The 27,029-nt window shown below is 44.3% G+C and overlaps 1 protein-coding gene across 1 annotated transcript; it reads left to right on the top strand.

Moving 5' to 3' along the window:
- The first annotated feature begins 10,703 nt into the window (after positions 1-10,703).
- Positions 10,704-25,029, top strand: LOC124034538 (guanine nucleotide-binding protein G(q) subunit alpha-like). The gene is made up of 7 exons (XM_046347865.1): positions 10,704-11,603; positions 18,642-18,826; positions 20,026-20,180; positions 20,456-20,584; positions 21,671-21,800; positions 23,540-23,693; positions 23,838-25,029. Exons 1-7 carry the CDS (start codon positions 11,468-11,470, stop codon positions 24,026-24,028), a joined length of 1,080 nt encoding a protein of 359 aa, XP_046203821.1. The 5' UTR covers positions 10,704-11,467; the 3' UTR covers positions 24,029-25,029.
- Positions 25,030-27,029: the final 2,000 nt, after the last annotated feature.

The raw sequence follows: 27,029 nt of genomic DNA, 5'->3' as shown, positions 1-27,029 counted from the left end.
AGTTTCATCATAGCGCTTGATGGTTTTTGCGACTGCTCTTGAAGAAACTTTCTACGTTTTTTAAAAGTTCCAGATTGACTGACCGTCATGTCTTAAAGTAATTATGGATTGTTATTTCTCTTTGCTTATTTGAGCTGTTCTTGCCATAATATGACTTGGTATTTTACCAAATAGAGCTATCTTCTGTATACCACCCCTACGTTGTCACAACTGTCATGTTTTGTCATTTATTATCTTGTCTTGTCCCTGTGCTTCCCATTCTATTCGTTTCCCTCTGCTGGTCTTATTAGGTTCTTTCCCTTTTTCTATCCCTCTCTCTCCCCCTCCCTCTCTCACTCTCTCGCTCTCTCTTCTCTCTATCGTTCCGTTCCTGCTCCCAGCTGTTCCTATTCCCCTAATCAATCATTTAGTCTTCCCACACCTGTTCCCGATCCTTTCCCCTGATTAGAGTCCCTATTTCTTCCTTTGTGTTCCGTTCCTGTCCTGTCGGTTCCTTGTCTAGAATTCACCGTGCTGTGTTTGTGTATCGCCCTGTCGTGTCGTGTTTTCCTCAGATGCTGCGTGGTGAGCAGGTGTCTGAGTCTGTCTGGTTCAAGTGCCTTCCCGAGGCAACCTGCTGTTCACCTGCTGTTCAAGATCGAGTCTCCAGTTTGTCCTCGTCATTTCGAGTGAAAGTTGTGTTTTTTTGTTTGTATTTACTTTACTGGATTAAAGACTCTGTTTTCGCCAAGTCGCTTTTGGGTCCTCTTTCACCTGCATGACAGAAGGAACCGACCAAGGAATGGACCCAGCGACTTCAGACGCTCGTTACACTGCCGTCGAGATCCAAGGAGCCATGCTCGGCAGACACGAGCAGGAATTGTCTGCTGCTCGCCATGCCGTGGAGAACCTGGCCGCTCAGGTTTCCGACCTCTCTGGACAGTTCCAGAGTCTACGTCTCGTGCCACCTGTTACTTCCTGGCCTGCCGAGCCTCCAGAACCTAGGGTTAATAACCCACCTTGCTACTCCGGGCAGCCCACTGAGTGCCGCTCCTTTCTCACGCAGTGTGAGATTGTGTTCTCTCTCCAACCCAACACATACTCTAGAGAGAGAGCTCGGGTTGCTTACGTCATTTCACTCCTTACTGGCCGGGCTCGAGAATGGGGCACAGCTATCTGGGAGGCAAGGGCTGATTGCTCTAACAAGTTCCAGAACTTTAAAGAGGAGATGATTCGGGTTTTTGACCGTTCAGTTTTTGGTAGGAGGCTTCTAGGGCCCTGGCTTCCTTATGCCAAGGTGAACGGTCCATAACGGATTATTCTATTGAGTTTCGCACTCTTGCTGCCTCTAGTGAGTGGAACGAGCCGGCGCTGCTCGCTCGTTTTCTGGAGGGACTCCACGCAGTGGTTAAGGATGAGATTCTCTCCCGGGAGGTTCCTTCAGATGTGGACTCTTTGATTGCTCTCGCCATCCGCATAGAACGACGGGTAGATCTTCGTCACCGGGCTCGTGGAAGAGAGCTCGCATCAACGGTGTTTCCCTGCTCCGCATCGCAACCATCTCCCTCCTCTGGCTCAGAGTCTGAGCCCATGCAGCTGGGAGGGATTCGCATCTCGACTAAGGAGAGGGAACGGAGGATCACCAACCGCCTGTGCCTCTATTGCGGAGTTGCTGGACATTTTGTTAATTCATGTCCAGTAAAAGCCAGAGCTCATCTGTAAGCGGAGGGCTACAGGTGAGCGCAACTACTCAAGTCTCTCCATCAAGATCCTGTACTACTTTGTCGGTCCATCTACGCTGGACCGGTTCGGGTGCTACATGTAGTGCCTTGATAGACTCTGGGGCTGAGGGTTGTTTCATGGACGAAGCATGGGTTCGGAAACATGACATTCCTTTCAGAGAGTTAGAGAAGCCTACGCCCATGTTCGCCTTAGATGGTAGTCATCTTCCCAGTATCAGATTTGAGACACTACCTTTAACCCTCACAGTATCTGGTAACCACAGTGAGACTATTTCTTTTTTGATTTTTCGTTCACCGTTTACACCTGTTGTTTTGGGTCATCCCTGGCTAGTATGTCATAATCCTTCTATTAATTGGTCTAGTAATTCTATCCTATCCTGGAACGTTTCTTGTCATGTGAAGTGTTTAATGTCTGCCATCCCTCCCGTTTCTTCTGTCCCTACTTCTCAGGAGGAACCTGGCGATTTGACAGGAGTGCCGGAGGAATATCATGATCTGCGCACGGTCTTCAGTCGGTCCCGAGCCAACTCCCTTCCTCCTCACCGGTCGTATGATTGTAGTATTGATCTCCTTCCGGGGACCACTCCTCCTCGGGGTAGACTATACTCTCTGTCGGCTCCCGAACGTAAGGCTCTCGAGGATTATTTGTCTGTGTCTCTTGACGCCGGTACCATAGTGCCTTCTTCCTCTCCGGCCGGGGCGGGGTTCTTTTTGTTAAGAAGAAGGACGGTACTCTGCGCCCCTGCGTGGATTATCGAGGGCTGAATGACATAACGGTTAAGAATCGTTATCCGCTTCCCCTTATGTCATCAGCCTTCGAGATTCTGCAGGGAGCCAGGTGCTTTACTAAGTTGGACCTTCGTAACGCTTACCATCTCGTGCGCATCAGAGAGGGGGACGAGTGGAAAACGGCGTTTAACACTCCGTTAGGGCATTTTGAGTACCGGGTTCTGCCGTTTGGTCTCGCCAATGCGCCAGCTGTTTTTCAGGCATTAGTTAATGATGTTCTGAGAGACATGCTGAACATCTTTGTTTTTGTCTATCTTGACGATATCCTGATTTTTTCTCCGTCACTCGAGATTCATGTTCAGCACGTTCGACGTGTTCTACAGCGCCTTTTAGAGAATTGTCTCTACGTAAAGTCTGAGAAGTGCTCTTTTCATGTCTCCTCCGTTACTTTTCTCGGTTCCGTTATTTCCGCTGAAGGCATTCAGATGGATTCCGCTAAGGTCCAAGCTGTCAGTGATTGGCCCGTTCCAAGGTCACGTGTCGAGTTGCAGCGCTTTTTAGGTTTCGCTAATTTCTATCGGCGTTTCATTCGTAATTTCGGTCAAGTTGCTGCCCCTCTCACAGCTCTTACTTCTGTCAAGACGTGTTTTAAGTGGTCCGGTTCCGCCCAGGGAGCTTTTGATCTTCTAAAAGAACGTTTTACGTCCGCTCCTATCCTCGTTACTCCTGACGTCACTAGACAATTCATTGTCGAGGTTGACGCTTCAGAGGTAGGCGTGGGAGCCATTCTATCCCAGCGCTTCCAGTCTGACGATAAGGTTCATCCTTGCGCTTATTTTCTCATCGCCTGTCGCCATCTGAGCGCAACTATGATGTGGGTAACCGTGAACTGCTCGCCATCCGCTTAGCCCTAGGCGAATGGCGACAGTGGTTGGAGGGGGCGACCGTTCCTTTTGTCGTTTGGACAGACCATAAGAACCTTGAGTACATCCGTTCTGCCAAACGACTTAATGCCCGTCAAGCTCGTTGGGCGTTGTTTTTCGCTCGTTTCGAGTTTGTGATTTCTTACCGTCCGGGTAGCAAGAACACCAAGCCTGATGCCTTATCCCGTCTGTTTAGTTCTTCTGTGGCTTCTACTGATCCCGAGGGGATTCTTCCTTATGGGCGTGTTGTCGGGTTAACAGTCTGGGGAATTGAAAGACAGGTTAAGCAAGCACTCACGCACACTGCGTCGCCGCGCGCTTGTCCTAGTAACCTCCTTTTCGTTCCTGTTTCCACTCGTCTGGCTGTTCTTCAGTGGGCTCACTCTGCCAAGTTAGCTGGTCATCCCGGTGTTCGAGGCACTCTTGCGTCTATTCGCCAGCGCTTTTGGTGGCCGACTCAGGAGCGTGACACGCGCCGTTTCGTGGCTGCTTGTTCGGACTGCGCGCAGACTAAGTCGGGTAACTCTCCTCCTGCCGGTCGTCTCAGACCGCTCCCCATTCCTTCTCGACCATGGTCTCACATCGCCCTAGACTTCATTACCGGTCTGCCTTTGTCTGCGGGGAAGACTGTGATTCTTACGGTTGTCGATAGGTTCTCTAAGGCGGCACATTTCATTCCCCTCGCTAAACTTCCTTCCGCTAAGGAGACGGCACAAATCATTATCGAGAATGTATTCAGAATTCATGGCCTCCCGTTAGACGCCGTTTCAGACAGAGGCCCGCAATTCACGTCACAGTTTTGGAGGGAGTTCTGTCGTTTGATTGGTGCGTCCGTCAGTCTCTCTTCCGGGTTTCATCCCCAGTCTAACGGTCAAGCAGAGAGGGCCAATCAGACGATTGGTCGCATACTACGCAGCCTTTCTTTCAGAAACCCTGCGTCTTGGGCAGAACAGCTCCCCTGGGCAGAATACGCTCACAATTCGCTTCCTTCGTCTGCTACCGGGTTATCTCCGTTTCAGAGTAGTCTGGGTTACCAGCCTCCTCTGTTCTCATCCCAGCTTGCCGAGTCCAGCGTTCCCTCCGCTCAAGCGTTTGTCCAACGTTGTGAGCGCACCTGGAGGAGGGTGAGGTCTGCACTTTGCCGTTACAGGGCACAGACTGTGAGAGCCGCCAATAAACGCAGGATTAAGAGTCCAAGGTATTGTTGCGGCCAGAGAGTGTGGCTTTCCACTCGCAACCTTCCTCTTACGACAGCTTCTCGTAAGTTGACTCCGCGGTTCATTGGTCCGTTCCGTGTCTCCCAGGTCGTCAATCCTGTCGCTGTGCGACTGCTTCTTCCGCGACATCTTCGTCGCGTCCATCCTGTCTTCCATGTCTCCTGTGTTAAGCCCTTTCTTCGCACCCCGTTCGTCTTCCCTCCCCCTCCCGTCCTTGTCGAGAGCGCACCTATTTACAAGGTACATAAGATCATGGACATGCGTTCTCGGGGACGGGGTCACCAATACTTAGTGGATTGGGAGGGTTACGGTCCTGAGGAGAGGAGTTGGGTTCCGTCTCGGGACGTGCTGGACCGTTCACTCATTGATGATTTCCTCCGTTGCCGCCAGGATTCCTCCTCGAGTGCGCCAGGAGGCGCTCGGTGAGTGGGGGGTACTGTCATGTTTTGTCATTTATTATCTTGTCTTGTCCCTGTGCTTCCCATTCTATTCGTTTCCCTCTGCTGGTCTTATTAGGTTCTTTCCCTTTTTCTATCCCTCTCTCTCCCCCTCCCTCTCTCACTCTCTCGCTCTCTCTTCTCTCTATCGTTCCGTTCCTGCTCCCAGCTGTTCCTATTCCCCTAATCAATCATTTAGTCTTCCCACACCTGTTCCCGATCCTTTCCCCTGATTAGAGTCCCTATTTCTTCCTTTGTGTTCCGTTCCTGTCCTGTCGGTTCCTTGTCTAGAATTCACCGTGCTGTGTTTGTGTATCGCCCTGTCGTGTCGTGTTTTCCTCAGATGCTGCGTGGTGAGCAGGTGTCTGAGTCTGTCTGGTTCAAGTGCCTTCCCGAGGCAACCTGCTGTTCACCTGCTGTTCAAGATCGAGTCTCCAGTTTGTCCTCGTCATTTCGAGTGAAAGTTGTGTTTTTTTTGTTTGTATTTACTTTACTGGATTAAAGACTCTGTTTTCGCCAAGTCGCTTTTGGGTCCTCTTTCACCTGCATGACAACAACATAACTGATGGCCTCAAACGCATTAAGAAGGAAAGAAATTCCACAAATGAACTTTTAACAAGGCACACCTATTAATTGAAATGCATTCCAGGTAACTACCTCATGAAGCTGGTTGAGAGAATGCCAAGAGTGTGCAAAGCTGTCATCAAGGCAAAGGGTGGCTACTTTGAAGAATCTCAAATATAAAATATATTTTGAATTGTTGAATACTTTTTTGGTTACTACATAATTATTCTACAATATAGAAAATAGTAAAATAAAGAAAAACCCTTGAATTAGTAGGTGTGTCCAAACTTTTGACTGGTATTGTATGTAAATAATGTGTTTCTGTGTTTTATTACCAATACATATGCAAAAATGTCAGAAAACCTGTGTTCGCTTTGTCATCATGGATTATTGTGTGTAGATTGATGAAATAACGTTTTTAATCCATTTTAGAATAAGGCTGTAAATTAACAAAACGTGGAAAAAGTCAAGGTGTCTGAATTCTTTCCAAATGCTCTGTATATACAAAGTATGTGGACATCCCTTCAAGTTAGTGGATTCGGCTATTTCAGCCACACCCATTGCTGACAGGTGTATAATATCGAGCACACAGCCATGCAATCTCTATAGACAAACATTGACAGTAGAATGGCCTTATTGAAGAGCTCAGTTCAATGTGTCAACGTCATATGGTGCCACCATTCCAATAAGTCAGTACGTCAAATTTCTGCCCTGTTAGAGCTACCCCGGTCAACTGTAACTGCTGTTATTGTGAAGTGGAAACGTCTAGCAGCAACAACGGCTCAGCCGCGAAGTGTTCAGCACGTTAAAGTCGTCTGTCCTCGGTTGCAACACTCTCTACCAAATTCCAAACTGCCTCTGGAAGCAACGTCAGCACAAGAACTGTTTGTTGGGAGCTTCATGAAATGGGTTTCCATGGCAGAGCAGCTGCACACAAGCTGCTATTGGACTCTGGAAAGATGAATCACGCTTCAAATCAGCCTTCTTCACCACACTGTCTGTGTGGGTGGACCATTTCAGTTTGTCAGTGAAGTCCCCGATCATCTCCTTTGTTTTGTTGACGTTGAGTGAGAGGTTATTTTCCTGGCACCACACTCCCAGAGCCCTCACCTCCTCCCTGTAGGCTGTCTCGTCCTGGTTGGTAATCAAGTCTATTACTGTTGCGTCGTCTGCAAACTTGATGATTGAGTTGGAGGCGTGCGTGGCCACACAGTCATGGGTGAACAGGGAGTACAGGAGGGGGCTGAGCATGCACCCTTGTGGGGCCCCTGTGTTGAGGATCAGCAAAGTGGAGGTGTTGTTTCCCACCTTCACCACCTGGGGGCGGCCCGTCAGGAAGTCCAGGACCCAGTTGCACAGGGCGGGGTTCAGACTCAGGGCCTCAAGCTTAATGATGAGCCTGGAGGTTACTATGGTGTTGAATGCTGAGCTATCGTCAATGAACAGCATTCTTACATAGATATTCCTATTGCCTAGATGGCGATTGCATCGTCTGTGGATCTATTGGGGCGGTAAGCAAATTTAAGTGGGTCTAGGGTGTCAGGTAAGGTAGTGGTAATATGATCCTTGACTAGTCTCTCAAAGCACTTCAACATGACAGACGTGAGTGCTACTTGGCGATAGTCATTTAGTTCAGTTACCTTTGTTTATTGGGTACAGGAACAATGGTGGACATGTGGTGACAGCAGACTGGGATAGGGAGAGATTGAATATGTCCGTAAACACACCAGCCAGCTAGTCTGCGCATGCTCTGAGGACGAGGCTCGGGATGCCATCAGGCCCGGCAGCCTTGCGAGGGTTAACACACTTAAATGTCTTACTCACATCGGCTACGGAGAAGGAGAGCCCACAGTTCTTGGTAGTGGGCCTCATCGGTGGCACTGTATTATCCTCAAAGCGGGCGAAGAAGGTGTTTAGTTTAGTCTGCCACATACGTCTCATTGAATTGCGACTCCACTTTGTCTCTATACTGATGTTTTGCCTGTTTGATTGCCTTACGGAGGGAATAACTACACTATTTGTATTATGACATATTCCCAGTCAACTCGCCTCGGTTAAATGCGATGGTTTGGGCTTTCAGTTTTGCACGAATGCTAACATCTATCCACGGTTTCTGGTTATCATAGGTTATAACAGTCGCAGTGGGTAGAACATCTCCTATTCCTGATAAACTCAGTCACCGTATCAGTATATTTGTTAATGTTATTCTCAGAGGCTACATGGAACATATCCTAGCATGATCAAAACAACCTTGAAGTGTGGAATCCAATCCAAACTTGTGTTGAGTAGTCCTTAGCGCAAGTACTTCCTGTTTGAGTTTCTGCCTATAGGAAGGGAGGAGCAAAATGGAGTCGTGATCAGATTTATCAAAGGGAGGGCGGGGGAGGACCTTGTAGGCATTCTGGAAGTTGGAGAAGCAGTGGTCGAGTGTTTTAGCAGAGCGAGTACTGCAGTCAATATGGAGAAGGTGGAAAGTTTTAAGTTCCTCAGCATTCACATCACGGACAAACTGAAATGGTCCACCCACACAGACAGTGTGGTGAAGAAGGCGCAACAACGCCTCTTCAACCTCAGAAGGCTGAAGAAATTTGGCTTGGCACCTAAAACCTTCACAGACTTTTACAGATGCACAATTGAGAGCATCCTGTCAGGCTGCTAGTTGCTTGTCACAGTTGCTGGTACAGCAACTGCACCACCCACAACTGCAAGGCTCTCCAGAGGATGGTGCGGTCTGCACAACGTATCACCGGAGGCAAACTACCTGCCCTCCAGGACACCTACAACACCCGATGTCACAAGAAGGCCAAAAAGATCATCAAGGACAACAACCACCCGAGCCACTGCCTGTTCACCCCACTACCATACAGAAGGCGAGGTCAGTACAGGTGTATCAAAGCTGGAACCGAGAGACTGAAAAACAGTTCTATCTCAAGGCCATCAGACTGTTAAACAGCCACCACTAACACAGAGGCTGCTGCCTACATACAGACTTGAAATCATTGGCCACTTTAATAAATGGATCACTAGTCACTTTAATTTTTTAATTTTTAATTTTTACCTTTATTTAACCAGGCAAGTCAGTTAAGAACAAATTCTTATTTTCAATGACGGCCTGGGAACAGTGATCCACTTTAATAAATGGATCACTAGTCACTTTAATAATGCCACTTTAATAATGTTTACATATTTGCATTACTCATCTCATATGTATATACTGTATTTTATTCTATCTATTGCATCTTGCCTATGCCGCTCTGTTATTGCTCATCCATATATTTATATGTATGTATTCTTATTCCATTCCTTTACTTAGATTTGTGTGTATTAGGTAGTTGTTGTGGAATTGTTAGATTACATGTTAGATATTGCTGTACTGTCGGAACTAGAAGCACAAGCATTTCACTACACTCGCAATAACATCTGCTAACAATGTGTATGTGACCAATAAAATTGGATTTGATTTGATATGTTGATAGAACTTTGGTAGCGTTTTCCTCAAATTTGCTTTGTTAAAATCCCCACCTACAATAAATGCGGCCTCAGGATATGTGGTTTCCAATTTGCATAAAGTCCAGTGAAGTTCTTTGAGGGCCGTTGTGGTATTGGCTTGATGGGGAATATACACGGCTGTGACTATAACCAAAGATAATTATCTTGGGAGGTAATACGGTCGGCATGTGATTGTGAGGTATTCTTGGTTGGGTGAACAAAAGGACTTGAGTTCCTGTATGTTATCACAATCACACCATGAGTAGTAACCATGAAACATACAACCCAGCCCTTCTTCTTCCTGGGGAGATATTTATTCCTATCTGAATTGAGAACCCAACTGGCTGTACTGACTCAAACAGTATATCCTGAGAGAGCCATGTTTCCGTGAAACAGAGTATGTTACAATCCCTGATGTCTCTCTGGAAGAAAATCCTCGCCCTCAGCTCGTCAACTTTATTATCCAGAGACTGACCTTTAGTGAGTAATATACTCGGAAGCAGTGGGTGGTGTGCGCACCTCCTGAGTCGGACTAGAAGTCCACTCCTTGTACCTCTTTTAAGCCGGCGATGTTTTGGGTCAGCCTCTGAAATTAGTTAAATTGCCCTGGGGGTACGAACAAAGGTTCCGAATCGGAAAAGTCGTATTTCTGGTCGTAATGCTGGTAATGCCGGCTGTGTGTAATAACAACAAAACAATTCTGTCCTAATAATGTAAGAAATAACACATAAAAAAATGAAATACTGCAAATTGCCTAGGGGCTAGGAACTCGGCTGCCCTCTCTATCGGTGCCATTTTGGCTAGGGGCTAGAAGCTCGGCTGCCCTCTCTATCGGCGCCATTTTGCCTTGGGGCTAGAAGCTTGGCTGAGAGACTAATCTATATTTGGAGGATGCCAGGAGAACGCTACCTGCCCGAATACATAGTGCCAACTGTAATGTTTGGTGGAGGAGGAATAATGGTTTGGGGCTGTTTTTCATTGTTCGGGCTAGGCCCCTTGTTCCAGTGGAGGGAAATCGTAATGCTATAGCATACAATTACATTCTAGATGATTCTGTGTTTCCAACTTTGTGACAACAGCTTGCGAAAGTCCCTTTCCTGTTTCAGCATGACAATTACCCCCGTGCACAAAGCGAGGTCCATAAATTAATGGTTTGTCGAGATCTGTGTGGAAGAACTTGATTGACCTGCACAGAGCCCTGACCTCAACTCCATCTAACACTTTTGGGATGAATTGGAACGCCGACTGCGAGCCAGGCCTAATCGCCCAACATCGATGTCCGACCTCACTAATGCTCTTGTGGCTGAATGGAAGCAAGTCCCCACAGCAATGTTCTAACATCTAGTGGAAAGCCGTCACAGAAGAGAGGAGGCTGATATAGCAGCAAAGGGGAGACAAACTCCATATTAATGCCCATGATGTTGGAATGAGATGTTCGACGAGCAGGTGTCCACATACTTTTGGTCATGTAGTGTATGTATCATAAATTTATTAGCTTTTGGGTAATAAGAGCAGGTAGCGGTAACCCACCAACCGCTTGTCTATTCGGTTGGTGGGATACTTTGGAGTCACTTTTCTTCTGAGGACACTCCCTGCTTATCACTGTCCGACGTCACCGGCTAGGAGTGGATGTCTCTGTTATAAAAACACATGGAGAATTAAGGACAAGGGAAGGCTGAACTAAAAACGTATTTTTCCCCAACTTTATTATAAGCAAACGTATAGCAGAATAATTTACATTTCCCTGTTTTTGAAAGCACACGGATGACGCGTTTTTCCGTTTTGGGAAGTAGGCTAATGTGAGATTGGTGCGTTTTTTCTTGAGTTTTTCTTTCGTCAGAGAGAAATAACAGTATTCCTGCCTTGCGGTTTGGAGTGTAAATCCGCCATATTCGGCTTTACCACGTCCGGGAGTCGAGCAATTGGAAATAAAGCGAACACGTTTTCATGTGTTTTCTCATCGAATGGATTATGGGACTATTAGGATACGAAGACATGCTTTAAAAAAATATGTGAAGAGGATGACTGGGCAAGAATGAGAATGCTAATCACATAGAACATTACGTATGATTTTTTTTAAACGGTGCTGATGATCATATTTAAAAGGAAAATCAGACTACCCAATTAGAATTTCTGACATTTAGTTAACTCCCAGAGCCACTGTTTGCTGCCTGACAGTCCGTCAGAAAGCGAAGCGAAACGGGGGAGCAACAATTTCTCAAATAGCCTATACATTTTCTTCTCCTCCCAGGCTATGCCACTTTATAACGCGTCCATGTTTTTTGCATCTGTAATGGCGTGATTTGATATCCGTTAATTGTTTTTTTTTTATCGCAACTGGAATCTGCGTAGTGCATAAAGAAGGAGGAAAGGTGATTTTAAAAAGAATGACCCTCGACGCCATCATGGCGTGTTGCCTAAGCGAGGAGGCGAAAGAATCCAGGCGGATCAACGACGAGATCGAAAGACAGCTCCGCCGGGATAAGAGGGATGCTCGCCGGGAATTGAAGCTGTTGCTTCTCGGTAAGCTAGTGGTGATGAGTGATGAAAATAAAGGCGAAAATTCATTTTGGGTGGTGCTGCGCAAGCTACTCCTGAAAACCAGACTAACTTTGTAGCCAGCCACACATGCCAAATTGTAGCAGTTCTATCAATCTCAAGTGTTCCAAAGCAATTGTATTTGAATATTGCTACCATTTAGAATACAAAAAAATCGCACGAACCATCCAACTATTCATTTCATTACGTAGTAACTAGGATGATAGACTTGTGGTGTCTGTCTGTTTACGGACGAGGCCAAAGTCTAGGCGTTTTATTGGTAGCAATTACAGGGTCGAGAAATCCTGCGCCAAACATTCGTTTACCTGCACTGTGCACTACATATAACACATGTAGACGTTCTTGACTGTTTCGAGTCGGAACGTTTGGCCCAACAATCTGTGCACGCGACTCTCCCACGTCTCTGAATAAGACAGCCTTTTTTTTAAAGGTACACTCTGAGATACAGTTTTCTGTTCAATGGTAATTTAAATTCCTGACATTTAACCTACCCATTGACTCATGAAGAATATAATTTATGAATGCTTAGCACATCTGTCTTTTTCTATCACACCCCCAAAATAGAAAGGTTTATTCGTGTTTACAAACATGAAGACCTTAAGCAAGAAATAGGCTAATACCTTCAAAATATGTTTAAAGCTATCATATAGATGTCATGGATTGTCAGTCCTTGCATCTAGAGCTATGTCTATGAATTTGAAAGGGGTTACATTTCCCCAGCCCCATCCCTCAGCTTCTGTATAGGCCTATATCAGGAAAAGTGGCAGGGAAAACGTTTTGTTAATTTTTAAATCCTAGAATGGAATTTAATGGACCATCTTTTACTAAGTTTCTATTCATTATTCAAGTCTGTCTGTTTTGATCCGTTTTGGATATAGGCCTGGCATACTGTATGATGAAAGTGACTTATGTAAAAAGCTGGGTTGTAAATGGACTTGGTTTGAAAGGGGCAGATGTCATCAAATCAACTCCTGCCTGCCTGACCTGAAAGCCAGCTCTGGGTCAGTAAACTGCATTTTCCTCACACTTTCTGCACGGCAGCAGCCGCAACAATTCTTTGAAATGCAGTATTGGTAATTCACAGAAGAAACAGGCCATTGTGAGGGGTCATTACTAACACACTAACAGTGATCGTTCACTTTAGTTTTATGGGTGTATCGAAGAAGTCCAACAGTTGTTAAACGACTCTGTCCCCAAATGAGTTTGGGGAGTGCATATACAGTGAACTTTTGCATTGTTGACATTTTTGCATCATTGACGTTCTTTAAGAAGAATGTAGCTCAGTTAGCCAGGATAGCAATAGTGTGCAATTGCAGCTCACAATTCAGTGTGTTCCTGCATGTGGGCATTCCTTGCTAGCTAGCGGGAGCCACACCGGTAGACAGTGTCCTTTGCTCCTACCTGCCAAACACCTGCCCTCACCGTCGTTAACAGAATTGCAGGAAAACAGTGCCTGATTGGCGGGAGCGAAGGACACTGTCTATCGGCCGCCTCCCACTAGCACAGCAGGGGGAGGCTGGGGTAACACGGTGTGTTAGCTAGCTTGATAGTTAGCGACACCGTGTGCTTGCTAGTTAACTAGCACATGGTGTTGCCCTCGCCTCTCGCTTGCTGTTTGTCAGAGTCCTCCTTAGGACTAGCTGGCTAAGCTAGCACACAGTCTCCTTCACTCCCGCTTGCTGAAAATTTGCCTTCGCAGTCGATAACAGAACTGCGTGAAAATGGTGCCTAACAGCCTTGGGGCAAAGGACAACTGGCTACCCATGTACTGCTAGCTAGCTACCGTTGTCGGTTCCGCCCCTTCTTCTGGCATCCAACACTATTGTGCATTAACACCACCTACCGTACTGGAGAGCTTCCGCCTGTCCAAACTTAACATGTACCAATAGAAGTATAAAAAGGGGTTCCTGCAAATGCAGGAATGCCCACATGCAGGAACGCCTTGAATTGCGGAACATAATTGCAGCCTTCTCCAGAATAATAGGTTCCTAAGTCGCTGTAAGTCACTTTGGATAAAGACTTCTGCTAAATGGCGTAGTTGTATTATTATTATATTGTAACTATACTAGAGCATTGGCCATGTGTCAGTTTCCTTACTTGAATGCAACCCCTCATACACCACTCAGAATACAGGCAAACCCTATAGAGTTCTGACACTCTACGTTGAGTACAAACAGGTGGGGCCTCAGTCTACTCATTGGCTCTTTGTCATCACAGAATAATTTTATTCCATTTGAATTTAAAATTCAGAAATGTAAAAACGTAATTTGTGTTCACTTCCTGAATTGACTGCCTTTAATTGAAATTGAGCCCAACCTTGCCATAAAAGCGTCCACATGTTTCCCAGCCAAAACAGTTCAGAAGAGTTTGTGCATATATTATGAGGACGTTTTGGACTTTAGTGAGGGTTTTTTCGGCTGTACAGGCACACCATTTTTTTTCTTGAGGGAAGCCGAAGTTCGGAGCTGAAGTCTACGCCCATTCGTTGGTGATTGGTCAACCGTAGTGATTCTTCAGTAAATTCTTTGTGGTCATTCAACAAGAGACTTTATGCACATTTTCATTGGTAAATACTGCACCAAACATCTTAGTTAGATGAAAAATTGCATGACTAAGATCTCCTCTGCAAAATGATGACAGATTAATGACCGATTCTTAAATTATCTTAGATTAATTCAGACTATTTTGAGGAACTGTATAGTGGCTACGGCATCTCCAAATGGACAAACAATACTATTGCAATTTTTCCAGTTTTTCAAGCGAAGGTCTTTTAAGAGAGTATGCCAGCACACTCGTTCGGTTCACATAGACGACTTTGACTAACCGCCAGCCGAACTGAAGAATGCTGACGCCTTACCTAAAGTATCTTAATGGGACCACCCCTAAAGCAGTCTGTTTGTGAATTCAGGTGGGATCCTGGGTAACATATATTCTATATTCTACATACCATTGGACTGTCTGGTGCAAGTGTATAGGATAATATAAGAACATCAATATTATAATAGAAAGCACTTTAAATTAAATGTATTATGTTAGGCTACTTCATTATTTAATTTTTCCTTGACCATCATTTGTGTTGTCTACAGCTACACGTCCTCATAGAAAGTAGATGCACAAGTCACAGTAAAAAGAAATGCAAGCAGTTTGTCTATGATGTAATATTTCCAAAGTTGCGTTAGTTCCCTAAAAAATGACTTGTGTCAATGTTATGATGTAATCCGTGTGAGAGAAGCTGGTAGAGTGATGGGGGAAGACTGCTGCCTGGATACAGGCCAGCCTTATTCTGTGTTCGTAACCAAGTGGGAATTTACCACATACGACTAGGAAAAATCCACTTGAACGACCCTCCAACTGGTAATTACTAGTGGGAAACTCATCGATCATCCCTGAGCTCCGATTTCTCCCACGTGCGGAACTCAAATGTCACCTACTAAGGAAATGACCTCAAACAGCATTTTTGGCAGTTAAATGTAACAAAACAGTATTTATAAAAAGCAAACTAGAAATGTTTTTTTTTTTACTCTTTAAATTGCTTACAAGCTTGATAGCTGTACATTTAGGTTATGGTGTACGCATCTTGTACGCATCAAAGCACGTGAATGCATCCAACTGGTATTTACAACTTCACAACTGGTAAATCCCACCTCCCACTTGTTTACAAACGGAGCATTAGAACACAGTACTGGTCTCTATGGTTTAGGCCTGATTTTCCTGCTGCTCTGTTTGTGACAATCACATCAATGCCCTATAGACATTGGTGTAAAGTACTGAAGTAAAAATACTTTAAAGTACTACTTAAGTCATTTTTTGTGGTATCTGTGCTCTACTTTAAGTATTTATATTTCTGACAACTTTTACGCCACTACATTCCTAAAGAAAATAATGTACTTATTATTCCATTAATTTTCTCTGACACTGAAAAGTACTAGTTAGTTGAATGCTTAGCAGGACAGGGAAATGGTCCAATTCACACATTTATCAAGAGAACATCCCTGGTCATCCCTACTGATGATCTGGTGGACTCACTAAAAACAGTTTGCCACAAGCCACCTGGGAGACACACCAAACATGTGGAAGAAGGTGCTCTGGTCAGATGAAACCAAAATTGAACTTTTTGGCAACAATGCAAAACGTTACGTTTGGCGTAAAAGCAACACAGCTCATCACCCTGAACACACCATCCCCACTGTCAAACATGGTGGTGGCAGCATCATGGTTTGGGCCTGCTTTTCTTCAGCAGGGACAGGGAAGATGGTTAAAATTGATGGGAAGATGGATGGAGCCAAATACAGGACCATTCTGGAAGAAAACCTGATGGAGTCTGCAAAAGACCTGAGACTGGGACAGAGATTTGTCTTCCAACAAGACAATGATCCAAAACATAAAGCAAAATCTACAATGGAATGGTTCAAAAATAAACATATCCAGGTGTTAGAATGGCCAAGTCAAAGTCCAGACCTGAATCCAATCGAGAATCTGTGGAAAGAACTGAAAACTGCTGTTCACAAATGCTCTCCATCCAACCTCACTGAGCTCGAGCTGTTTTGCAAGGAGGAATGGGAAAAAATGTCAGTCTCTCGATGTGCAAAACTGATAGAGACATACCCCAAGCGACTTAAAGCTGTAATCGCAGCAAAAGGTGGCGCTACAAAGTATTAACTTAAGGGGGCTGAACCATTTTGCACACCCAATTTTTCAGTTTTTGATTTGTTAAAAAAGTTTGAAATATCCAATAAATGTCATTCCACTTCATGATTGTGTCCCACTTGTTGTTGATTCTTCACAAAAAATACAGTTTTATATCTTTATGTTTGAAGCCTAAATGTGGCAAAAGGTCGCAAAGTTCAAGGGGGCCGAATACTTTCGCAAGGCACTGTATCTTTACTTTTACTCAAGTATGACTACTGGGTACTTTTTCCACCACTGTATATAGACCAGTGGTTCCCAAACTGTGGGTCGGTACTCACTTGTGGGTCACGGTAGGGGTCCGGGTGTGTCGCGGGATGCCGTTTTTGTGCATTTCAAAAACAAATATCTATTTTTTTTAAATATACATTTAAGTGTGAAAAAATAAGGGACTTGTATATTTTTGAGAACTTACAATCAACAAAATAAAAGCTAGACAATCGGGCCCCGTTGATTTTGTTATAATGTTCGAGCATATGAACACAGCATTAGCTATGTCAAAATGCATAGAATTTGCTTAAAAACTGCAAAATTCTCTCGGCTCCATGCCAACATGTTTAGAATTGCAGGAAATTAGCTTTAGAAATACATGTTCCCTCTGATGCCAGATGAATATTTTTTACTTATTATTTGGTCTGTGTATGTTTTTTCACTGCTCAACCCTTATGGTTGGTTGCGACTCAAAAGACACCTCAATTGGTGGGTCATGAAGCAAAAAAGTTTGGGAAGCTTTCTCTACTTCCTGTGTTGCTGTGTTTGACTCTGGGTTAGAGGGTACCACTTTAACACTTTCTGTAGGACCCTAACCGTATGCCTGGCAACACCCTTAGTCTGCAAAAGATCTACATGTACTTTACAACTGGACCAGCTGTCTGTAGTCCACTGGTTTCAGTCCCAGCCAAAGACCAGTTGATGGTTTCATGTCTACTACCTCTAGTTATCAGAGTCATTCACCAGAGACGTGTTCTATCTCTGACCCAGAGTTACAGGCAGTGATGTGTTGCTCCCTTTCTCCCCCAGGACACACCTGCTTGCCCTCCCCTCCTCTCCTTATTTATAGCTTCATGTAAATTAAGAGGGGGGGGAACCTGTGTCCCTAATGACACTCTATTCACTTTACAGTGCACTTTTATTTTTTTGACATTGGTCAAAATAAGTGCACTATAACGGGAATAGGGAGACATTTGGGACACATCCTGAGTAATTCATAATCATGTTGTCCCTGTGTAGAACTAGTATAGGATATTAAACCATTTGTGGTTTGATGGAGATAAGATCCCTCCTTATGTTGGCCCTGTGTATCAAATCAAATTCTTAGTCACATGCGCCAAATACAACATGTGTAGACCTTACAGTGAAATGCTGACTTACAAACCCCTAACCAACACTGCAGTTAAAAAAATATGAATAAGAAATAAAAGGAACAAGTAATTAAAGTACAGCTGTAAAATAACAATAGCGAGACTATATACCGGGGCTAACGGTACAGAGTCAATGTGCGGGGGCACCGGTTGGTCGAGGTAATATGTACATGTAAGTAGAGTTATTAAAGTGACTATGCATTGATAATAACAGAGAGTAGCAGCAGCGTAGAAGAGAGGTGGGGGGCAATGCAAATAGTCTGTGTAGCCATTTGATTAGATGTTCAGGAGTCTTATGGCTTGGGGGTAGAAGCTGTTTAGAAGCCTCTTGGACCTAGACTTGGCACTCCGGTACCGCTTGCTGTGCGGTAGCAGTGAGAACAGTCTATGACTAGGGTGGTAGAGGTACATTTAGGTTCTGTTGAGGACCCTTGTAAAGGATCTCTCCAGGATCCAGATCTAGAGCTCACATCACAATAGTTATTGTATCCATAGAGATGTTGTTCTTGGTCACTGACCAGGCCAAGAAATCTAAGGAGCTGGCAGGAGCAGCTGGGAAAGGAGATTGAGAATGTGTGTGTGTAAATGTGAATAGGGCTGTAATAGGTGATTATGGATTGTTTGTCTTGACTCTGGGTCAGATGCTATCCTTGTCTGGATATAGTGCCTCGCACTTCTTCAATTACCCATTCCATTTCCAAGATGGCGTAGCAGTCAGACATCTTTGTCTTCGTCTTGTGTCCCATTCTCTCTCTCTCTCTCTCTCTCTCTCTCTCTCTCTCTCTCTCTCTCTCTCTCTCATATAAATATATATTTATATGAGAGAATGTATGTATACCGCAGTTGTAAATGAGAACTTGTTCTCAACTAGGCTACCTGGTTAAATAAAGGTGAATAAAAAAACATGTATTCCTTCCTTCCCCATCCTCAACTCACCCCTCTCCCCTTTTACCAGGTACTGGAGAGAGTGGGAAGAGCACCTTCATTAAACAGATGAGAATCATCCATGGCGCCGGCTACTCAGAGGAGGACAAGCGAGGCTTCACCAAGCTGGTGTACCAGAACATCTTTACTGCCATGCAGTCCATGATCCGTGCCACAGAGACCCTAAGGATCCCTTACAAATATGAGCACAACAAGGTAAGGAGGGAAAGAGGGAATGGAAGTGTGTGTGTGAGAATGAGAGAGATGTGTTACTGAGAGTAATCTCCTCCTTTATGCTATCTTTCATGGAACAGTCGTCCACAATCACATCCTGTCTGTTTTGGAACTTCCTGTGTCTTCCTGTCACGCTCATCCAACCCCCTTCTATGTCATCCAGCCAAGGGTTTGTGTGTGAGCGAGAGGAAAGTCATCTGGTGGACTAAACCTAATTCTGCCTATTCGTTTGACCAAATAGAGGTGCTATCCCCTTCCGGTTACAAAAAGTTGGGTCTGCAGAAAAGAAAGTTCTCATGTCACATCTAGAACTGCAGGTAATTCCACATGAAACTGGCCAATAGAGGAACTGAGACCTATCTGTTATCGACTGGCCAGGTCTCATTTGAATCCCTAGGCCTGGTGTGACATCTGACCATGTAGTCTCATGTTGTTATTTGAAGATCGGATGGTTCCCTTATGTATGTTCAGTGGTTTATCTGTTGTTCGTTAGTGTTCATATAGTCTTATTGATTAAATCACAAGTGGCCTGTATTGTATATGAAGCCTGTGGTATTTTCCTGTTGTGCTGGCTTAACGATTGGATACTTTCAACAGGGGGCAGTAGCATGTCATTCCCAGGTAGTCACTAGGAAAAAACAATCACTTCCTTTTTGGGTTTTGGTAACAAGGTACAGTAGAAATAAGTCATGAGATGAGGCCAGATAAGGAAGTGAAGACAGTCATGTGACATAGGGAAATTCATTTTCCTTTTTCTAAGTAACATTAGAACGTGATCCTTCTGGAGTTGTGCTATGTGGTAGCTTCATATTAGGCCCTAAGAGTCATCTGTGGAACGGCATAGTGAAAGAAAAAGGCTGCGTTTTAGGTTATTTTTTTGCAGGCTGTGCATCTCAGAAGATTCCTATATGATATTATTGGACTTCCTGAGACGTTAATTAAACACCTCACCTGGAGTCATGGGATCTGATCATCTGTGCACTACAATTGCAAAATAGACCACCTGGAACGCGGCCATACTCATCAACCGTCAAGATTGCCTGCCTCTGCCTGGGTTATGCTTTAGTCCCATTTCAGACACATAGAACCTTGAATTGATGCCATTTAATTGATATGTTTGTTTCTGTTGACTGAAAGTCTAACCTGGAGGTTAAACCTTAATCCGTTTTTTTCTCTCTCAGGGCAACGCTAACGTGGTCCGAGAGGTGGATGTGGAGAAAGTCAGCACGTTGGCAAACCACTACATAGACGCCATCAAGTGTTTATGGAACGATCCAGGCATCCAGGAAGCTTACGATAGGAGACGGGAGTACCAGCTGTCAGACTCTACCAAATAGTGAGTAAATGAGATCTCTAACTCTACTTATGAAGGCCATTCCTGCGAGTTGCTAACTTCAATCCCAGACAGACAACTTCAATGGTCACGACGCTATAAATACTGTACTTTATTTTATCTATGGTCAAATAGTTAGTAAATACAAGATTTCATGGTCGACTGTTCCCTAGGCTGCCAACTTAAAATGTCCGACCATGTCTTTGGTCATTTTTTTCTCTATTTTCATATATTATCATCACCTGTCAGTGGGCACAATACTTTTTTTGTCTCCGTAGTTACATGAATGCGCTGGACCGGATCGCAGAGGCCTCTTACCTTCCCACTCAGCAGGATGTGCTGAGAGTTAGGGTCCCCACTACGGGCATCATTGAGTACCCCTTTGACCTCCAGAGTGTCATCTTCAGGTATGCCAACCATCAAGCTCACTGGGCTGTTCTATTCTAACAAAGGAACAATGGAATAGAATGACACCCTGAGATGGATTGTCTCAGTTCTCACACTAGCCACTGATATGTACTATTCCACTTCCATAAAGATGTAGTGGGGAGAACAGACCAGTGGGTAGAGTTCTATCAATTGATGTTATATTTTTGGGCTATCTACCCTCAGTGGCCAGTTAATTAGGTACACCCATCTAGTACCAGGTTGGACCCTACCTTTTCCTCCAGAACAGCCAGAGTTCTTCAGGGGAACGTTGCTCAATTGGTATCAAGGGACCTAATGTGTGCCAGGAAAACATTCCCTTCACCATTACACCAGGCAGGATGGGGCTATAGACTCCTGCTGCTTACGCCAAATCCTGGTGATGTTTTTCCACTCCTCGATTGTCCAGTGTTGGTGATCACATGCCCACTGGAGCCGCTTCTTGTTTCTAGCTAATAGGAGTGGAAGTCTGTGTGGTCATCTGCTGCAATAGCCCATCCGTGACAAGGACTGGCCAGTTGGACATTCCGAGATACAGTTCTTGACACCACTGTTGTAGTGTGCTGTTATTTTCACAATTCTCGCCATTCTCCTTCAACCTCTCATTAACAAGATATTTTCGACGACAGGACTGCCGCTGACTGGAAGTTATTTTTTTTTTTTCGCAGCATTCTCTGTAAACTCTAGACACTGTTGTGCATGAAAAGCCCAGAAGGCAGGGCGTTTCTGAGATACTGGAACCAGCGTGCCTAGCACTGACAAACATACCACGCTCAGGTCACTCGTTTTGCCCATTCTAATGTTCAATTGAACAGTAAGTGAATGCCTCGATGCCAGTCGGTCTGCTTTTATATAGCATCCCAAGACCACATGAGCACTGTCTAGGAGTGAACCATATTGGAAATTGGGTGTTGTACCTAATAAAAAGTGTGTAGTACCAACTTGGAAGTTCACTAAAACAATGATCATGTAGTGAACACGAATAGGACCTACAGTATATTTCCATGCCAACTCGAGTGGTACTCAAGTCATCTGCACCTAACGTTGCTCCTCTGTTCCTATGACAGGATGGTGGACGTGGGGGGTCAGAGGTCAGAGAGGAGGAAGTGGATACACTGCTTTGAGAATGTCACATCCATCATGTTTCTGGTGGCACTAAGCGAGTATGACCAGGTGCTCGTAGAATCTGATAACGAGGTGAGCGTTGTTATTTACAACTGTACTGTATGTCTAACCCACACACAACAGGGCTGGCGTTATGGGTGGGCCTTAGGGGGTCTGCCCTACCGTACTTCCTTGCTTGTCCAAATAAAATATTTAAATATTATTTTTTACTGAGACGAGCGATGACAAAGACTCAATCTCAGATAAAGCAGCGCCCCTCTGTCTCAGTATGTGTAGCCCATGTATCTGATGCTGTCTGGCTAAAAAGGGTTATGGCATGTGATACTCTTTTTGGCCATAAAGCATCAGGTACATGGGATATTTTATTTAAACAGGCAAGTCAGTTAAGAACAAATTCTTATTTACAGTGATGGCCTACCGGGGAACAGTGGGTTAACTGCCTTGTTCAGGGGCAGAATGACAGATTTTTACCTTGTCAGCTCGGGGATTCGATCTAGCAACCGTTCGGTTACTGGCCCAACGCTCTAACCACTAGGCTACCTGCAGCCCTGGATATATATAGTAAGACAGAGAGGCGCTGTATCGCTCGCTCAGATGCTTTCTCCAGTGAGTTTCAGCTACTTGCGAATTAAAGGAATGTTGGCGGGTGCACAGGATGCTGTTCAGATGCTGGAATGATTTTGAACGAACGTGCGAAAGTAACCTACTTTTTGAAGGGATTTGTGTGACAATCAGATGGAAAAATTGACTGGTTGTGTTAATGCCACATTTAACTGTAAATATGTATTACCTTTTTATTGACATGTCTTTTACTATTAAACCCATTAAAAAACAGGCGGTTCCGTGAAGAAAAAAATTCAATAAAAAACCTTACCCACCTATGGAAATCAAATGCCTGTCCAAATGATTCGTTCTGGCCCTGACACACAAAGTTAACAGCAGCACTTTGCATAAAGTTACATCATTTGACAATAGGACTCCCAAAAAAGCAAGTTAAATACCGGTCTCTGAAAAGTTGTACAATTCTGTCACTCAAATTACATTATTACAATGGACAACATAATGTGAATATCTATGGCTCTGGTCTTCTCTCTCAACTATGGTGTACAATAGACACGTATTACAGGCACACCTCTGCGCTTTTGAAGGTGAAAGGCTTTTCCTTATTTAAAATAATGAAGATAAGAGTTCTTTTTCCAGCTAGACTTCCCTTCCACTTGGAAAGCAGTTGTAAATGACTCCTGCAGCTGTTTTGAATACAGCCTCTGTGCGACAGAACTTCCTCAAAGGCACACCATCTGTTTGTTCCCAGCAGTTTCCAGCATGCTCTTGGTTTTTTCACTCTGTGTCCTTGGGGGAAATAACTGAGACCATTAAAACATCATGGTGACGATACAATAGAAACAGCATAAGACCAGTTGGTTGGATGTGAAGCTGTGAAATTTGATCGTTTTGTCACCTGTACTTCAGACCTCAATGCAAATCTGAGAATTGTGAGACCTGAAAGATTGCTTGTGGAGCACCGCACACAAATGAGCAGAGATTTGTGACAATACTCTTGTCTAAATGGATATGGCATCATAAAATGGACTTTGTGGATCACTTTAGGTGCGGTGTGTATCTAGCAGTGAATGTAAAGGTTAAAAGAAAGTACATATCAGCCCAGTGGTGAAATGAAAAGGCATCTGGAGGCCATCTCTCCCTCTCTGATTTAAAGCCTGTACTTAACGGGATAGTGTAGCTGAACTATCCCTTTTTAATGAAAGCATCTGGACTTAAACTGTGTTCTTCTACTCTCGTTTCTCTCTCAGAACCGAATGGAGGAGAGTAAAGCCTTGTTCAGGACCATCATCACATATCCCTGGTTCCAGAACTCTTCAGTCATCCTCTTCCTCAACAAGAAGGACCTCTTGGAGGAGAAGATCATGTATTCCCACCTGGTCGACTACTTCCCAGAGTTTGACGGTGAGTGGCCTCTGGGGAAAAATAGAGTTCCTTTTTACTTAAAGCCCATGGGTATGGTTTATAAATAAATTGTTAAAAGCATTCATGAGCCTTTTTATAATGTGTAATAACAAGGCTTATAATATGTTTATGTCTCTAACATAGGTCCCCAAAGAGATGCCCAGGCTGGCCGCGAGTTCATCCTGAAGATGTTTGTGGACCTGAACCCGGACAGCGACAAGATCATCTACTCCCACTTTACCTGCGCCACAGACACAGAGAACATCCGCTTTGTGTTCGCTGCTGTCAAAGACACCATCCTGCAGCTCAACCTGAAGGAGTACAACCTGGTGTGAAACCATAGAGTTTGAATATTAGAAGGGACTTCAGCATGAGCACAGCAAGGCTGGGGCCCAGAGACCTTTCTCCAACTTATTCTATGTCAAATCTGTGAAGAGAAAAATAATGGTGCATAATATTAATTTATTGCCATTGTTGACCCTTTTTTTCTATTTAAAAGAACATGATTGAAGGATTTAGGGGGTTTGAAGGTCACTGTTGGATGTGTAAAGCACAGTTCCTCCAATTATTCTAATTGTTTTTAGCTTTATTTTTTAAGACACTCAATGTGACTGCTGGGTTCTGTCCGATGCTGTCCTCTGAACTTGATTCCAAGGTGCTCCCGCCATTTAGTTTGATTCGATCTAGTCGGTCCATTCCAGCGCCAGTCTGTGGCGCCACTCTCCTGCTTGTCAACTAAGACCTCTGGAATTCGAATTCATGAATGAACACATTTTTCTTCCCCTGACAGGGTGAAAAGTGTTGACACTGATTTCTTAAAATTATTGTTTTGATTATTGCATCCACTTTAGTACCGTTTGACTTGTACAATCAGCCACACAGTAGGGCGGGAGGTCAGTCATTTAACTGGGCTGTATAGTGAGGGGGCATCATGATGCTCATCACCCATCGCAGTCCCTAGGGTCAGGAGTCAGTTATTTTGGAATCAAGTTGTGCTGTACCAGGCTTTTGAAGGTCCTATTTATTGCCGATGCCAAAAGGATGTAGCGTTAACTCGAGGCTCCCTTTCACGCTGTTAACTAGAAAGAGTGTTGGAGGAAAGACAGGACACAGCCTTTTGAAGGATCCAAGAGTTTACCGTGCGCACGTGTGACCTTTTTAAAGTGTTTCACCCTGTTTTTGGTTAGACTTTTCTCCCCCATCTTGTATTAATTTTTGAATGCCAAAAACCACTTGTTTGAGTCAGTAAGCCAAGCCTGACACAACTCATTCACTGGAGTCCATAGGGTCGTTGTTGTTAATGCCAATCGTAGTGGCCATTGTGAGGATATGATAATACTATTGACAGTAGAAGCTGAACTCCGCTAATGACCGGTTGTGAGTATGTGGACGGTTGTAACCATAAGCCCCTTTTTATTAAAGGCTTGAGTTTGGAAATCCTTACAAAGTATGAAATGGCTATTTTATTTTGCCCAAACAGAGGCAGGGACTGGCGGATGGAGGACCTTGCTCTGCTGATGGGTGACAGTCAAGATGTGAGAATCTGCCTTTGAAAGAGGTTATTCTCTTGTAGAGGGGCTGCTAGTCTTCTCTCACTACCTGGACTGAGCTGGGCCACCGCAAATGCAGCTATGGCAGCCAGTCATAGCTCCGAGGTCTCACGTAGACTGAGCAACCACAATGCAGCTGTGTCCTTTTGTTGTACGATCACAGCACGGCTGTCCGACTGTTTTAGTTTGTTAGCAGTGGAGATGATTAGTTGTTTCCCACGTTAAAGGGGGCGGAGCATTGAGCACAATTTGTAATCCCTCACTTCTCAGTGGCTCTGACCCCCAGTTATTTCTGAGTATATCTTTTTGTAACAATGCCCTAAGCCTGTAATTGACATTGAGGCATAGTGCAATTATGAATGCTATAATCATTGTACATCTCTCTTATTTATATATACAGTTGAAGTTTACATACACTTAGATTGGAGTCAATAAAACTCATTTTTCAACCACTCCACAAACCTCTTAACGAACTATGGTTTTGGCAAGTCGGTTAGGACATTACTTTGTGCATGACACATTTCTCCAGCAATTGCTTACAGACAGATGAATTCATTTTATCACAATTCCAGTGGGTCAGAAGTTTACATACACTAAGTTGCCTGTGCCTTTAAACAACTTGGAAAATTCCAGAAAATTATGTCATGGCTTTAGAAGCTTCTGTCAATTGGAGGTGTGGATGTATTTCAAGGCCTACCTTAACTCCGTGCCTTTTTGCTTGACATCATGGGATAATCAAAGAATCAGCCAAGACCTCAGAAACAATTGTAGACCTCCACAAGTCTGGTTCATCTGTGGGAGCAATTTCTAAACACCTGAAGGTACCATGTTCATCTGTACAAACAATAGTACACAAGTATAAACACCATGGGACCACGCATCTATCATACCTCTCAGAAAGGACACGTGTTCTGTCTCCTAGAGATTAACATACTTTGGTGGGAAAAGTGCAAATCAATCCCAGAACAACAACAAAGGACCTTGTGAAGATGCTTGAGGAAACGGGTACAAAAGTATCTATATCCACAGTAAAATGAGTCCTATATCGACATAACCTGAATGGTCACTCTTCAAGGAAGAAGCCACTGCTCCTGAACTGCCTTAAAAAAGCCAGACTACTGTTTGCAACTGCACATGGGGACCAAGATTTTACTTTTTGGCAAAATGTCCTCTGGTCTGATGAAACAAAAATAAAACTTTTGGCTATAATGACCATCGTTATCTTTGGAGGAAAATGGGGGTGCTTGCAAGGCAAAGAACACCATCCCAACTGTGAAGAACAGGGGTGGCAGCATCATGTTGTGGGGGTGCTTTGCTGCAGGAAGTACTGGTGCACTTCACAAAACAGATGACATCATGAGGGAAGAAAATTATGTGGATATATTGAAGCAACATTTCAAGACATCAGTCAGGAAGTTAAAGCTTGGTTGCAAATGGGTCTTCCAAATGGACAATGACCTCAAGCATACTTCCAAAGAGGCAAAATGCCTTAAGGACAAGAAAGTCAGGGTATTGGAGTGGCCATCAGAAATCCCTGACCTCAACCCTATAGAACATTTCTGTCTGGGCAGAACAGAAAATGTGTTTGTGAGCAAGGAGGCCTACAAACCTGACTCAGTTACACCAGCTCTGTCAGGAGGAACGGGCCAAAATTCACTCATTTTATTGTGGGAAGCTTGTGGAAGGCTACCTGAAATGTTTGACCCAAGTTAAACAATTTAAAAGCAATGCTACCAAATACTAATTGAGTGTATGTACACTTCTGACCCACTGGGAAGGTGATGAA

This window comes from Oncorhynchus gorbuscha, linkage group LG04, assembly GCF_021184085.1.
Source record: "Oncorhynchus gorbuscha isolate QuinsamMale2020 ecotype Even-year linkage group LG04, OgorEven_v1.0, whole genome shotgun sequence".
Classification (NCBI taxonomy): domain Eukaryota; kingdom Metazoa; phylum Chordata; class Actinopteri; order Salmoniformes; family Salmonidae; genus Oncorhynchus; species Oncorhynchus gorbuscha.
The sequence above is the reverse complement of the archived record's forward strand: the minus strand, read 5'-3'. Positions and strand labels throughout refer to the sequence as shown.

What these genes read in the sequence shown, in the direction of transcription:
- LOC124034538 (XM_046347865.1), top strand. Translation starts at nt 11,468, where the DNA reads ATGACCCTCGACGCCATCATGGCGTGTTGCCTAAGCGAGGAGGCGAAA. An exon ending in CTGTCAGACTCTACCAAATA is followed by an intron (nt 20,181 to 20,455) that starts GTGAGTAAATGA and finishes TTGTCTCCGTAG; the next exon opens with TTACATGAATGCGCTGGACC. An exon ending in TCGTAGAATCTGATAACGAG is followed by an intron (nt 21,801 to 23,539) that starts GTGAGCGTTGTT and finishes TTTCTCTCTCAG; the next exon opens with AACCGAATGGAGGAGAGTAA.